This window comes from Lactuca sativa, chromosome 1, assembly GCF_002870075.4.
Source record: "Lactuca sativa cultivar Salinas chromosome 1, Lsat_Salinas_v11, whole genome shotgun sequence".
NCBI classification, from domain to species: Eukaryota; Viridiplantae; Streptophyta; class Magnoliopsida; order Asterales; family Asteraceae; genus Lactuca; species Lactuca sativa.
Genome location: NC_056623.2, coordinates 142415116 through 142427935, shown reverse-complemented (window position 1 = coordinate 142427935; position 12820 = coordinate 142415116). Strand labels below are relative to the sequence as shown.

General features: G+C 34.5%; 1 protein-coding gene across 1 annotated transcript; it reads right to left on the bottom strand.

Moving 5' to 3' along the window:
* Positions 1-6522: 6522 nt before the first annotated feature.
* LOC111910798 (putative disease resistance RPP13-like protein 1) lies at positions 6523-11678 on the bottom strand. The gene is made up of 2 exons (XM_023906615.3): positions 7865-11678; positions 6523-6843 (listed from the first exon to the last, which is right to left on the bottom strand). The coding sequence occupies exon 1, from the start codon at positions 11590-11592 to the stop codon at positions 7870-7872; it is 3723 nt and encodes a 1240-aa protein (XP_023762383.1). The 5' UTR covers positions 11593-11678; the 3' UTR covers positions 6523-6843; positions 7865-7869.
* Positions 11679-12820: the final 1142 nt, after the last annotated feature.

The window sequence follows — 12820 nt, the reverse complement described above, 5'->3', positions numbered from 1 at the left end:
ATCTGGACTTTGCAGCATCACATTCGAATACCAGCTTCATAAGGTTAGCAATTTTTTTATTGATTTACTGATTAATTTCTTACATCTGATTATAGTTTATGTGCTCAGTATATGCATCAATGGCTTATTAGTGGGTTTTTGATAAACAGGTTTTCTATTCTCTCTCTCTCTCTCTCTCTCTCTCTCTTTTCTCTCTCTCTTTCTCTCTCTATCTCTATCTATATGTGTGTGTCTGTGTGTGTATTTGCATGTGTGTTTGTGTTTGGATTGGATTGGATGAAAATATAAATAAAGAAAAGTAAAAATGGAGTACCTTCCTGAAGAGTTTAGTGTCTACATATGTTATTTCTTCAAAATGACTTATTTAAGCTTGCTGTAAAAACTACTTTTAATTGGAACGATTTGTATATTCTTTAATATATGTGTGTCTGTTTTTCTCAATCAGCATATGCATTTTTGTCTAAAGGTAAAAAAAGGCAAATGTAATTTTGATATTGCTGTATTATACATACTTTTTGTAAAATGACCTATTTACTCTTGCTATGTGTGTCTGTTTGTGTTTCAATGTGTGTGTGTGTGTGTTCAGACTGGATTATGTGTTTGTATTTGATGATGTAAAATTCAGTTTAATCAGTTCTATGTTTGGATTTGATTTTGTGTTTGGATCGGATGAAAATAGAAATAAAGAATAGTAAAAGTGGAGTACCTTAGGTTTAGTGTCTACATATATTATTTCTTCAAAATAATTTATTTACCCTTGCTGTAAAAACTACTTTTTTTGGGAATGGTTCATATATTTCTTTAATATATGTTTGTGTCTGTGTTTCTCAATCAGCATATGCTTTTTTGTCCAAATGTAAAAGGCAATGTCCTTTTGATATTGCCTTATTATACATATTTCCTGTAAAATGATTTGATTACATCAAAATGATAATGCAGGTGTTATCATCCTCCTACGTATGGCAAAACTCAAAACTTAGGGTGGTAAGAATATTTTTTTTATTATAAATATCCACGTCATTACATTAATATTTTATTTATATGATGAATTAATTTATAACTTTAATAGTTATTTCCAGGTCAGCCTCAAGTGAGTAATTGTTTATTTAGGTTGAGATTGCGTATTAATGATGACATGTCTCACATTTCAGAATTCAAAAAAGCGTATGTATTTTATCATTAATCAATAGTTTAGTGTTTGTTTTTCCTTATTCTGAATCATTAGTTATTTATATTGTTTAACTTTTTCATTTTCTTCTTCTTATATGTAGTATTGCTGATATGAATTTCAATGTTGAGTTTTCCATTAGTACTACATAGCTTAACATCGATATTGTTGTAGAAAAGGCGGAGGATTACTACCTCCGTTTTCCAATCAAGAACATTGATGATATTCCAGATTACAATGAGATATACTTAATGGTATTAATATTTTTCAATTAATTTTATAAATTTATGGCGCATAACACAATGAATATATATATATATATATATATATATATATATATATATATATATATATATATGAAATTTTTTTATATATTTTTTAAAAAATTTATGAAATAAGAAATTGGTTTGTCCATCGTTGCTACTGTCATCGGTTTTGATTTGGACGATGGCTGATATTCTTTTTATTGTCGTGACTATTCATAAAAAGTAAGCAATAATGATGATGATACTAATGCTGAACCAGTTACTTGTGATGGTTGTGGTGGAGTTTCTGATGTTTACAACAAGTAATTTCATAATTTTACATTATAAAGTTCTTGTGCCATTAATCTATATTCGAATGTTACCAATTTTATTTCATTGTCCATTAAAGTGTCATTTTATAATTTTTATGGTGAGGATCATAATTCGTGTTCAATATGAAATTGGGTCTGTTTTTTTGTATTATTTGACCATCACGTTAAAGATATCATTCAACGTGTTAATCAGTGGCCGGTGGAAAAGATATTAAAGATAGCGTTAATTTTTTTAATCGTCAACTCATTTCTTATTTTGTTTTATGATATTAATTTTGTTTAATATATATATTAAAGAATTAAATAAATTCATTTTAATCTATTAATACATCGAATTCCTTTTAACATAAAAAGTTGTCTATAAATATATCAGTTTTTTTTTATGGGTAGGTTATAATCTACTATAAATATATCAAACAATCGGTAGTTTTTTTTATGGGTAGGTTATAATCTAGTTTTTCTGTTTTTGACAAACCACATCCACGATTTCAATAAATGTATTCGAAATATTATTGCGTGAACTCGCCCTTCCTACTGATCGTCCCCCCTACCCTATCTCCCTCCCCACACTCCGTCACCCTGCCCTGGTGCTGCTGCCGCTAGCGATCTGCTATCCGTGGCCCTACTCTTCACCGAGTTCGCTCTATAGGGTCTGGTAAAACATAACATCTGTTAGTACCTATGTTGAAAACTTGTCTATCGTTCCATTAGTCCGTCTAATTTGGCGTCTGTAGTTGTCTGGTTGGCTAATTGTACTTCGTTTTTTTGCAGCTAATCACAGTAACCTTCAACGGTTACGGTTTGAGAAAAAAAAGACTATTTGTAATTAACCCCCACAAAGTAACTTATCTCCACGTTTTGAACTGAGATGATATTATATATGCATTAATACCATCTCTGCTAGTTATTATGTAAATTAACACCATGTCAATGGATTCTGGTAGCAAAATAAGAGTACATTCAATAGAAATTGTAAGAATATGAATGTTCCTAACTTGCATCTTGAGTCTTGCAGCATCTAATATAGGGCCAAAGGCCTCATAAGCTTTTCCAGTAAGCTATTCCCAATTACTTTATCCATTGTGCTTTCTTCAAAATGATTTTTTATTTTATTTTTTTATTTTATTTATTTATTAATTTTTATTTTTTATATATTAAACACGAAACAGCAGACGAATTAGCGAAACAGTAGACGATTCTAAAATACCTACGGTTTTGTGGGCTATTTTGGGACAATTCCTAATTTTTGGCTAAAAATGGTTAATTACTTAATTTGTCTAGATTAGTAATTAGCCCATATTAATATCATTTCTGGTAGTTATTATGTAAATTAACACCATGTCAATATAAATTCAGGTAGCAAAATAAGAGTACATTCAATAGAAATTGTAAGAATGCGAATGTTCTTAACTTGCATCTTGAGTCTTGCAGCATCTAATATAGGGCCAAAGGCGTCGTAAGCTTTTCCAGTAAGTAATTAGGTACTTTTAAATCTGTTTTGTTGAGAATTTTGACAGGCTTTTATCACCATCCACAGAAATTGCATACTTGTGGTTTGTGTGAGAATGCACGTAGAATAGTTCACATATTCCCAATGGTTATTGATACTTTAGTACTTTATGCATCCTGTTTTCTTCAGTTGATGCTTTTTTTCTCGTGTATCTTCAAGCTTTTTTAGTTGCTAGTGAACAGCTATTCAAGCTGATGACTTTCATTGTTGTGCTAATATTTGAACTTTGATCTGCCCCTTGTTGATTGTTTGTTGTCATATGGTGTGGTTGATTAAATGTTATGGGTAATTAGGAATCCTGGATGAATTCAAATTGAAGGTCTTCTATAAAATAAAAATCAAAGACGTATCGAATGAGAACATCAATTTACAGGCTAATAAACTGATAATGTATGAACCATGATGAGAGTAATCTGGTCTTTGTGTAGTTTTTCGTTTAATTGTGATGATTTCAGCCCGTTCATTTCATTTATCTAATTGTTTTTGGTTTAACTTCTGTGGAAACAGTAAGATAGCCAAAAGTTTCACCTTATATTGTTTAAAGATCAATTTGTTCTTACATTCTTTGGAGGTCTGTGCTAATGTTGATGTTTCCTAACAAGATTTATGTATTCTCTCTATAATAAAATAATAAGTTGTTATACATAAGTTTTGTAATTACTAAACAAATTATATGGTATTTGAGCGAAATAGGACCCGGTTGCTTGCAAAGGGAAATGGACTTTATAAACCTTTATACGACCCACTTTTAACCAGCCTATACTAATACTATCAGTTTCACATATGACTTGCCTGCACCATTCTTGAGGTTTACTCTTGTTTCTTAGTATATTTATTTTAATATTACTTGACATGTTCCTGTTTGTAATTATTATATGTTAAAAAGTCATTAACTGTATAGGAAAATCCGGTAACCAGGGAGATTTTAGTAATTTTAACAGATATATTGTTAGTATATTGTATGTCGATAGGCCTCTGTTACTGTCTGTAAAGTTCCTCCCCCAAGATATAACACCAAAGTTTTTCTTAGGTATAATGCAAGAAATACAAATCTACATTCCTGTTTTTGTATCTCATACGGTCCTACTTGCATATCTTTTTATTACGACATGGTATTTTCATTTTTTCCTTATTAAGACAATTCAAATTGAAAAATTAACCTGCTTACAACATTGTACTTTCAATTTTTTCCTAATACCTTATTAGGACACTATACTTTGTGAGAGACGATGTTGCTAAAATAGAAAGAAACGAAAGTAGAATGCTATAATATATAAACAAAGGGATAATGACTTAAAAAGGTAATACATTTTTCGATTTGTAAACATCTGGTCATGAAGTTTTTTTTTTGCGTGCACATTTACCCCTTCAATTTGTTTAAACTGTACACATTTAGTCCTTATGACCGGCAACTCTAAGTATGCCGGAAAAAATGACTTAATATAGTAATATATTTCTCACTTTGTACATATTTAGTCCTTAATAGTTTTTTGGCATTTGTCCTTAATATTTTTTTTAGTTGCAAAATAAGCCGTTTTTGTAGACATTAAGTATTTATGACCAGTTTCTTCAGTTTTTTTTTCTCACGGCATCTTACATGGGACAATCATTAATGAGGTGTTCGGGGTTGTTGATGATTATGGCCAATGCGGCCTCGACTGCTTGATTGCTTAGGTCTTGTGGGTTTGCTGAAGGTCGTAATTTCTTCATATGATCTCAGATTTTAATGATTTATATCCACACATTTGTATGTGAGTCGACAACAACTTTCGTTTAGATTACTCCTGTTAAAAAGTAATACATTTTTACTTACGATCTTTATATCCATGTGTTTTTTTATAACTTTTTAATGGGACTAATGTTAACAAAAATTGTAGTAGATTCAAATACAAACACATCAGTATAGAAATCGTTAAAATCCGAAATCATATGAAGAAGTTACGATCTTCATAAAACAAGACCTAAGCCAAACCGCAAGTGCTAAGCAACCAAGCAGCAGAGGCCGTAGTGGCCATAAGCATCAACAACCCTGAACACCTCATTAATTATTGTCCTACGTAGGATGCCATGAGAAAGACTTAAAGAAACCGGTCATAAGTATCGAATGTGTACAAAAACAACAAAGACTTATTTTGCAACAAAAAAATATTAACGACTAAATGTGCAAAAAAATACTAAGGACAAATATGTATAAAATGCGAAATATATTACTCTATTAAGTCATTTTTCCCGACTTACTTGGAGGAACCAGTTCTTCTTAAGAAATGAATTTGTACAGTTGAAGGTGTAAATGTGGACGAAAAAAAAAACTCAATGACCAAATGCGTACAAATCGAAAAGTATATTAGACCTTTTAAATCATTATCCCATAAACAAATTAATGAAAGTATGTTGCTAGGGGTACAAACGTCATTTACACCTATGTGTGTCACTTGATTGTAGCAAGGTAACACACTTGATGTTAATAACTCATCACACGTACGGCTGCAAGAGTGGCCACGGTATGTAGAGTAGCAAGGTAACACACTTGATGTTAATAACTCATCACACGTACGGCTGCAAGAGTGGCCACGGTATGTAGAGTATTTATGTCATTTTTTTCTTTTATGTCTTGACAGGTCTGAATTATTGGAAACTCTTAAAACATTCTAATTTTTTATTCTTATGTTTCATCTTGTGTCTGATTACTATCTAGTAAAATCGATCTACTTTTTAACAGAGATGACCGGTTTTATTGTAAAAAAATAAAAAAAAAAATATCATAACAATGAAACAAAAATTAAACTTTGGGCGCTGAAAAGAATTCTGATAATCCAGATGAAATAAACTATAAATATGGGTTAACATTGTCCTTAATTTTACCACTGAAATATTAATGATTGTAGGTTTTCACCAATTATTTATCAACACCAATATCACCAAATTAACACTAACTTTTATTACAAAATATAACCTTGTAGGACAGATTATAAACATATTAGCATAGTTTGTGGATAAATCATAGATTTTCTTTTGAATAAAACCATCCAAGCTTCAACTCTGTTTCAAAATCAACAACTTCGACGTGTGATTAAGGTATAACCGGTTAAATGTGTTTACATGGTATTCTTTATTATTTGGCGTTTTTTTTATCCGGTCTTCAAACCTAATTAAATCAAACATCTTCATCAATCTTATAATTAAAGTTGATAGCGTTCTCTGAGTTGTGATTCATTAACCAATATTCATTTCATAAAGTTACTAATTCAATCAATTAATCAGAGATAATGGAGTTCCAGGTCAGTGAACGAGAACATTTCCAAATTATCTTAAAAGAATCCGCCGTACAAATCTACCATGCATTTCAAAACAACCCATTTAAAATGAAATTCCAATCAAAAATACCAAACAACCTTCAACAGCTTCGATCAATTAACCAATGCATGCTCACATCCATCATATATCTCAGATTTTGAACTTGTATTTGGTATTTACTTGTACCTTTGGTAGTCTCTACAATCCAATGACCTTCAACAGCCTCCATCCTGTGGACTATGATATTGAATGCTGCAGCTGTGTAACCACTTGATGCATATCTCCATATTTTGCCTACAGAAATTGAGTGACTTATAGAATAAAACTCATTTATAGGAACATCTCAACATGGCATAAAATTGGATTTGTTAAATATGGTTTCAGAAAGAATCTCATTTGAAGTCTAGAATATGTGGACTTACATGATCCTTATGATACTGATCACTGATCATACTTTAAATATGATCTCAAGACAATAAGAAAAGGACAACCGCATAAAAAGACATAATCATGCTATACAAAGTTTGACTATGTTAATTTCTACCAAATCAGAATTAGTTTTAATGTCAAATGGACTAGTTTTAACCTCGAAATCAATACAAATTTGTAAAAAAAATAAACTCTGAAAAGGGATTAAGATGGTGCCAAACTTGTACAAACTGCATCAAATCAATATTTTAATGACAATGGGTTTGAGCTGGAAGGTCAAAATTTCTGGATTGAAGTCCAAATTCGTTATTATTTTTTTAGTAATTATTTCAACAGTTGACAAGGTTATTGGAACCAAACATCAATGAAAACAAACCAAATTACAACAAAAAAGAAAACACAAACACAAAGATGTTGGAACAGAGTGCAGGTAAAATAACACAGTTGCAACCTATATAACAAACACTAAGATACAAGTATTCATTCGATTCTTCCTCAAATGCAAACAAGCAACTTAATGGCAGAATTCCACAAAAACCAAAGAGCTATTCAGCTGCTGCATTTATAGTTTTTTCTTCTTTCGATACTAGTTTGATTATTAGTTAAAAAATTAAAAATAATCTTATCAACAAACAAGTCTCAAAATTAATTTGCCTAATACTTTGGGATAAATAATGAAAAAAGGAATGCAGAGATGACCGACACTTTAAACGGAATATCAAATTAATCCAAAAAACGAAAAGAATTTGTGATGTTTATTTTAGGAGAAACGCAATACGTTTAAAAGTCAAAGAGAGATACAAGACCTAGAACCCTCTTTCACATTTGCTAACAAATACTAATTATAATAAGCTATACAGGGATGAACGGAAAGGAGATGACATACCTTTTCTACTGCCGCACCATTATCGTCAAATTTGATGGGTCGTAAATGTTCTTAAGATCTGTAATCTTAGGGCATGAAAAAATTTCAAGTCTTTTAAGGCAGGGGACGTGTTGTAAGACCTCTGAAAATGATTCCACATCCTTAAAATCTTCAAGCCTTAGACATACCAGAGATGGTGGAAGAAGAAAACATGATGCCGGAGTAGTAGTATTCCTCACATCATCTGTCACTGCAAATGAAACCACTTCTGAGTCTCTGCCATATAAATGTAGAAAAACTAGTGAAGCTGGAAAATTTTGCTGGCCCCACTTGGACATGGGCTTATTTAAGCCTCCTATGGTTAGACTTCTTAAATTAGGAGGCCACACCCCACAAGGGAAGGAGTAGTCCATACTTGGACAATCACATATGAACATTTCCTCCAAAGATGTGAGACTTTGAAAATGCTCATCAGATAATGACTTTAGATTCTTGCAAAAACCAATATCAAGAAATGTTAGGTGAGACATGGGGAGAAAACCGAAATCACTGACTATTGATTCAGTGAGAGTGGATGGGTGCTCCTGCACTGCTGAGAAGGTCAAGGATGTCATTGAACCACAATTATTTATCTCCAACCTCTCAACACTATTTGGACAATTGTAACTCTCCAATGTCTCACAATTACTAAACATCACTTCTTTCACAGATTTCATGCTTATCCCAAAATTGTCGTCTTTCTCGGCTGATGAAACCAACTTTTTACAATTCCATACTTCCAACTTCTGTAAACTCACAAGACTTTTGCATGCCTCCGATTCTCGTTCCCACAAGTATCTCAGTTCATCACAATTCCATATAGATAGATGTTCAACTGCCCCAAGATGCGTTAAATCTTCTCCGTGTAGTTGAGCAAGTCCTTTAACGCTCAACATTTTCAATTCAACAAGTGATGAGGACATACCAACCATGCCTTTTAACACCTCTGCAGAACATTCTGCTACATGTAAAACCCGAAGTGATGGTATCAATCCGATTGACACTTCAGCTAGTTCTGGACAGCATCTAATAGATATCTCATGAAGACAAGGAAATGATGTAGGAGTTCCATGTTCGTCGCCACTATTAATAGACCATCTCTGCCAACCTTGCATATCTTCAAATTCCAGAACTTCAAGGGATGGAAATGCAATGCCAATAAAAGAATTAGTAGGTGCAAAAAACTCAATACCCACGGTCTTCACCTCACTCATCCTTTCAACAATCAATGTCTTAAGAGACCCTAAACATCCAAGTGTTGGTAACTGTGTACTTCTACAACCACATAACGTAAGCTCTGTTAACTGATCAAATGAGGGATCGCCAACCCAACTAGGAAATCTTGTTCCCTTGTAGAACAAAATCTTGAGGATTTTTAACTTTGGATGAGGTCTTAGTTCTTTAAGTACTTCTTCATATTCAATCCAATCGTTCCGTGCATCATCAAACACATCACTCCATTTCATCTCCAAAACTTCAAGACCCTTCTTTTGATGTAAGTTGGCGTCCTTTGCTTGTATTGGATTTATTACTTTGTCTAGACCCATAATGGAAAGCTGGCCTTGAAGATCTGTTAGGCCCTTAAGGTCCGATATTTTGAATCCATCACCTTCTCCAATAAAGACCATGGGTAGAGTTTGTAGACGCGTCATCCCACCGATCCCTAAAGGCGTCTTGTTCAATTTTGGAGTATCACTTATATCAAGATGACGCATGTTTATTAACTTTGCAAAACTTCTTGGTAAGCTAGATAACCAATAACAATTATGAACCAATAAGCTCTGTAGATTATAAAGGTGACTCACTTGTTCCGGCAAACATGTAATATTAGAATGAGAAAAATTAAGATACCGTAGATGCTTGAGACTACCAATGGATTCTGGTACCTTTGTGATTACAGAAATGGGTGTAATTCTGTCATGGCCCAGAGCCAAGTCTATGACACTTAGCACCCTCAGGGACTGTAGTTCAGGAAGTAGTTTAACAAGAACCTTGTCCAAAAAGCAATCATTTCTACAAGCAACTGACATTAGTAAGAAAGTCCGCAAGCGTTTAGATCTTTGTAATTCATTAAGTTTTCTATATGATATTGGACCTACAAGTGAAAAGTGACGAAACTTATCAAAACTTTCATTAGTGTCGGATACATCAACCTCACCATCCAATCTAAATGAAAACTCTCCTGCAACACTTGTGGCCAAGTCATTTATCAGGTCATGCATCGTATATCCTGACTCTGACTCGTCACTCGTTGAATGTTGGAAAAACGATCTCGACTTTAGCTCTTCAAAATACTCATGACCTAAAAACTCCATTGACTTGTTTCCTTTTGATTGGGACAAAAATCCTTCTGCAACCCACAGTAGAATTAATTTTTTCTTATCAAACACATAGTCCTTGGGAAATAAGGAGCAATATGCAAACAATTGCTTCAAATATGGAGGGAGATGATAGTAGCTTATTCTTAGAGCTGGAAGAATTTCACTTCCGTCCTCTATATCCCATATCTCACTGTTTAACAACTTCTCCCATTCATCACCATTTTTATATCCCTTGACGACCCTCCCAAGTGTTTTCAAAGCCAAAGGCAGTCTACCACATTTCTTCAGGATACCTTCACCAAGCAACTTAAGTGTTGGATGTTTGTCAAAGTTTTTTTCTCCTACCGCATGTTGAGCAAATAATGATAGAGCATCTTCATTTGACAAAACACCCAGAGAGTAAGTTTCTTGTGAGTCCATCACCGATGCAACCCTTATGCTTCTGGTTGTGACAATAATCTTACTTCCAGGTGCCCCAACAAGAAGAGGGCTTTGCAAGAGTTCCCACTTACTGTGGTCTTCGTTCCAGACATCGTCTAGAACAAGTAGGAACCTCTTCTTTAAAAGTTTTTCTTTGAGGCCCACATGAAGCGGATCAAGATTAGAGAATCTTTTGTTCTCCCCACCTAAAGCTTCAAAAATAGCATTGCAAATATTAAATACATCAAACTCTTCAGAAATACAAACCCATGCCCTGACTTCAAAGTGATCCTTCACTTTCTGCTCGTTATATAAAAGTTTAGCAATAGTGGTTTTGCCTATTCCACCCATTCCAACTATCGTCAATATGCTCACATTTTGATCACTTTCTTCATTACCCAACAACTTCCCCATCAATGCCTCTTTATCCCCTTCACGACCCATGATTTTGGACTCATCAACCAGTGAAGTTTGCTCTAACCGTCTTTCGGTCATATTTGACCTTTCAACATTCACATTCAAACCCAGATTATTTTTCAGCACAATAAGATCATCCAATTTGGTGGTGATCTCGTCTAGTCTAGAACTCATCTTCTGACCATACATAATATTGCGAGGAGTGAAATTAGTACAACAAGTTGGGATGATCTTCAATACCTTACTAGTGCTGGTGCTGGCTAGAGCTTCTTGATTCAACTTGCGTCGCAGAGCGTCGGTGGCCAAATCATCGAGTACGTCGTCTATGTCGTAAACCAAATCCTGGAGATTGTTCACCCATAATTGAACACCTGGGACTGTTATGTGCTTCTGGCTAGCATCACCAAGCACGGCTTGAATCATGGGCAAGGTGTTCTTCCATTTGTTCAGCTGGCAATCAATCCCTTTGGATCGAGCCAGCTTCATCAAATCACCAGAGATAAGCTTCTCACACAGCACAGTGATAACTGCAGTAGCCGCGATTTCAGTCATTGGAATCCGGAAAAGGGAAAAATCGCTTTTGAGGGTTTTGAGTTCAAATGATGGGAATTGAAGAAAAAGGATTTACCGAATACAGTGTAAATGTATATGAGTGGTGGACGACTTTCAGATAGGGTCGACAAATATATAAAAAGGAACTGATTTTCTCATATATTTTTATCATCCACTGAAAAAATACTGTAAAGACAAATATACCCTCGTAAACAAACCTTCACTTAAATTTATAGAGGACACAGGAACAAAACTAGCTAACCTTTCTTCCTCCTTCGGCGTTGGTCTTCCGCCGCCCCTGTCAGAATAGGAGATTCCGAAGTTTTCGTGGAAGTAATTCGATTTGTGGGTGGTGGGTGTGTTTTTTAATCTCTAAAATACCGATTATACCCCGGGGGGAAGTAGAGGGTGGGGCGGATGTGGGTTTTGACGACAGAGGCGAGGAGCCTTGGGCGGCAGTGGATGACTCGCCGGAGGTGGGGGCTCCGAACGTGGGCTTCCTGGAGGAGGAAGGTGATGTGCAGTCGTGGAGATGATGGAGGGAAACATAGTGAAAAGTAGGCCTGACAATCGGTTAAGTTAGGTTCGGGTTGACGGGTTGGTGGGTGACAAAACATAAACTCAACAAAACAATCATGATACAACCTTTAAGTATTCACGACCTGAATTTTCGGCAGCCCAAGCCCACTTCGTTTTAGGGTTTAATCCCGTATTTAAAGGAACCATCTTCGTGTTTTAGATTTGCATCCTCCATCACATCAGTGAGTCCCTTGGGAGCAAATCCTAGCCTCCATGTTGTCCCTCCATCATTTGTACTTAAGTTTTGAGCCTTTTTTTTGCTTGTATTTACACCTTGAAGGAGAAGGATTTGTGTTTGTGAAGCAAGCAAGCCAGATTGAACCTTCTTAAGCACTTGATGGACCATTGTAAGTCTTAAAGCTTGAAGTTTTATGAGTTAGTCTAGATTTATGGTTTTATGCATGTTTTAGTAGTTTGGAGTATAAACAGGGGTACAAACGTCATTTCCACCTATACTTGCCACTTGATTGCAACAAGGTAACACATTTGATGTTAATCACAACCCTTAACTCATCACACACATGGCTGCAAGAGTCGCCAGGGTGTGTAGAGTATTTATGTTATAAACAGGGGTACAAACGTCATTTCCACCTATATGTGCCACTTGATTGCAACAAGGTATAACACATTTGATGTTAATCATGACCCT

Excerpts from the sequence above, each read along its gene's own strand:
- LOC111910798 (XM_023906615.3), bottom strand. The coding sequence starts at position 11,592 with ATGACTGAAATCGCGGCTACTGCAGTTATCACTGTGCTGTGTGAGAAG.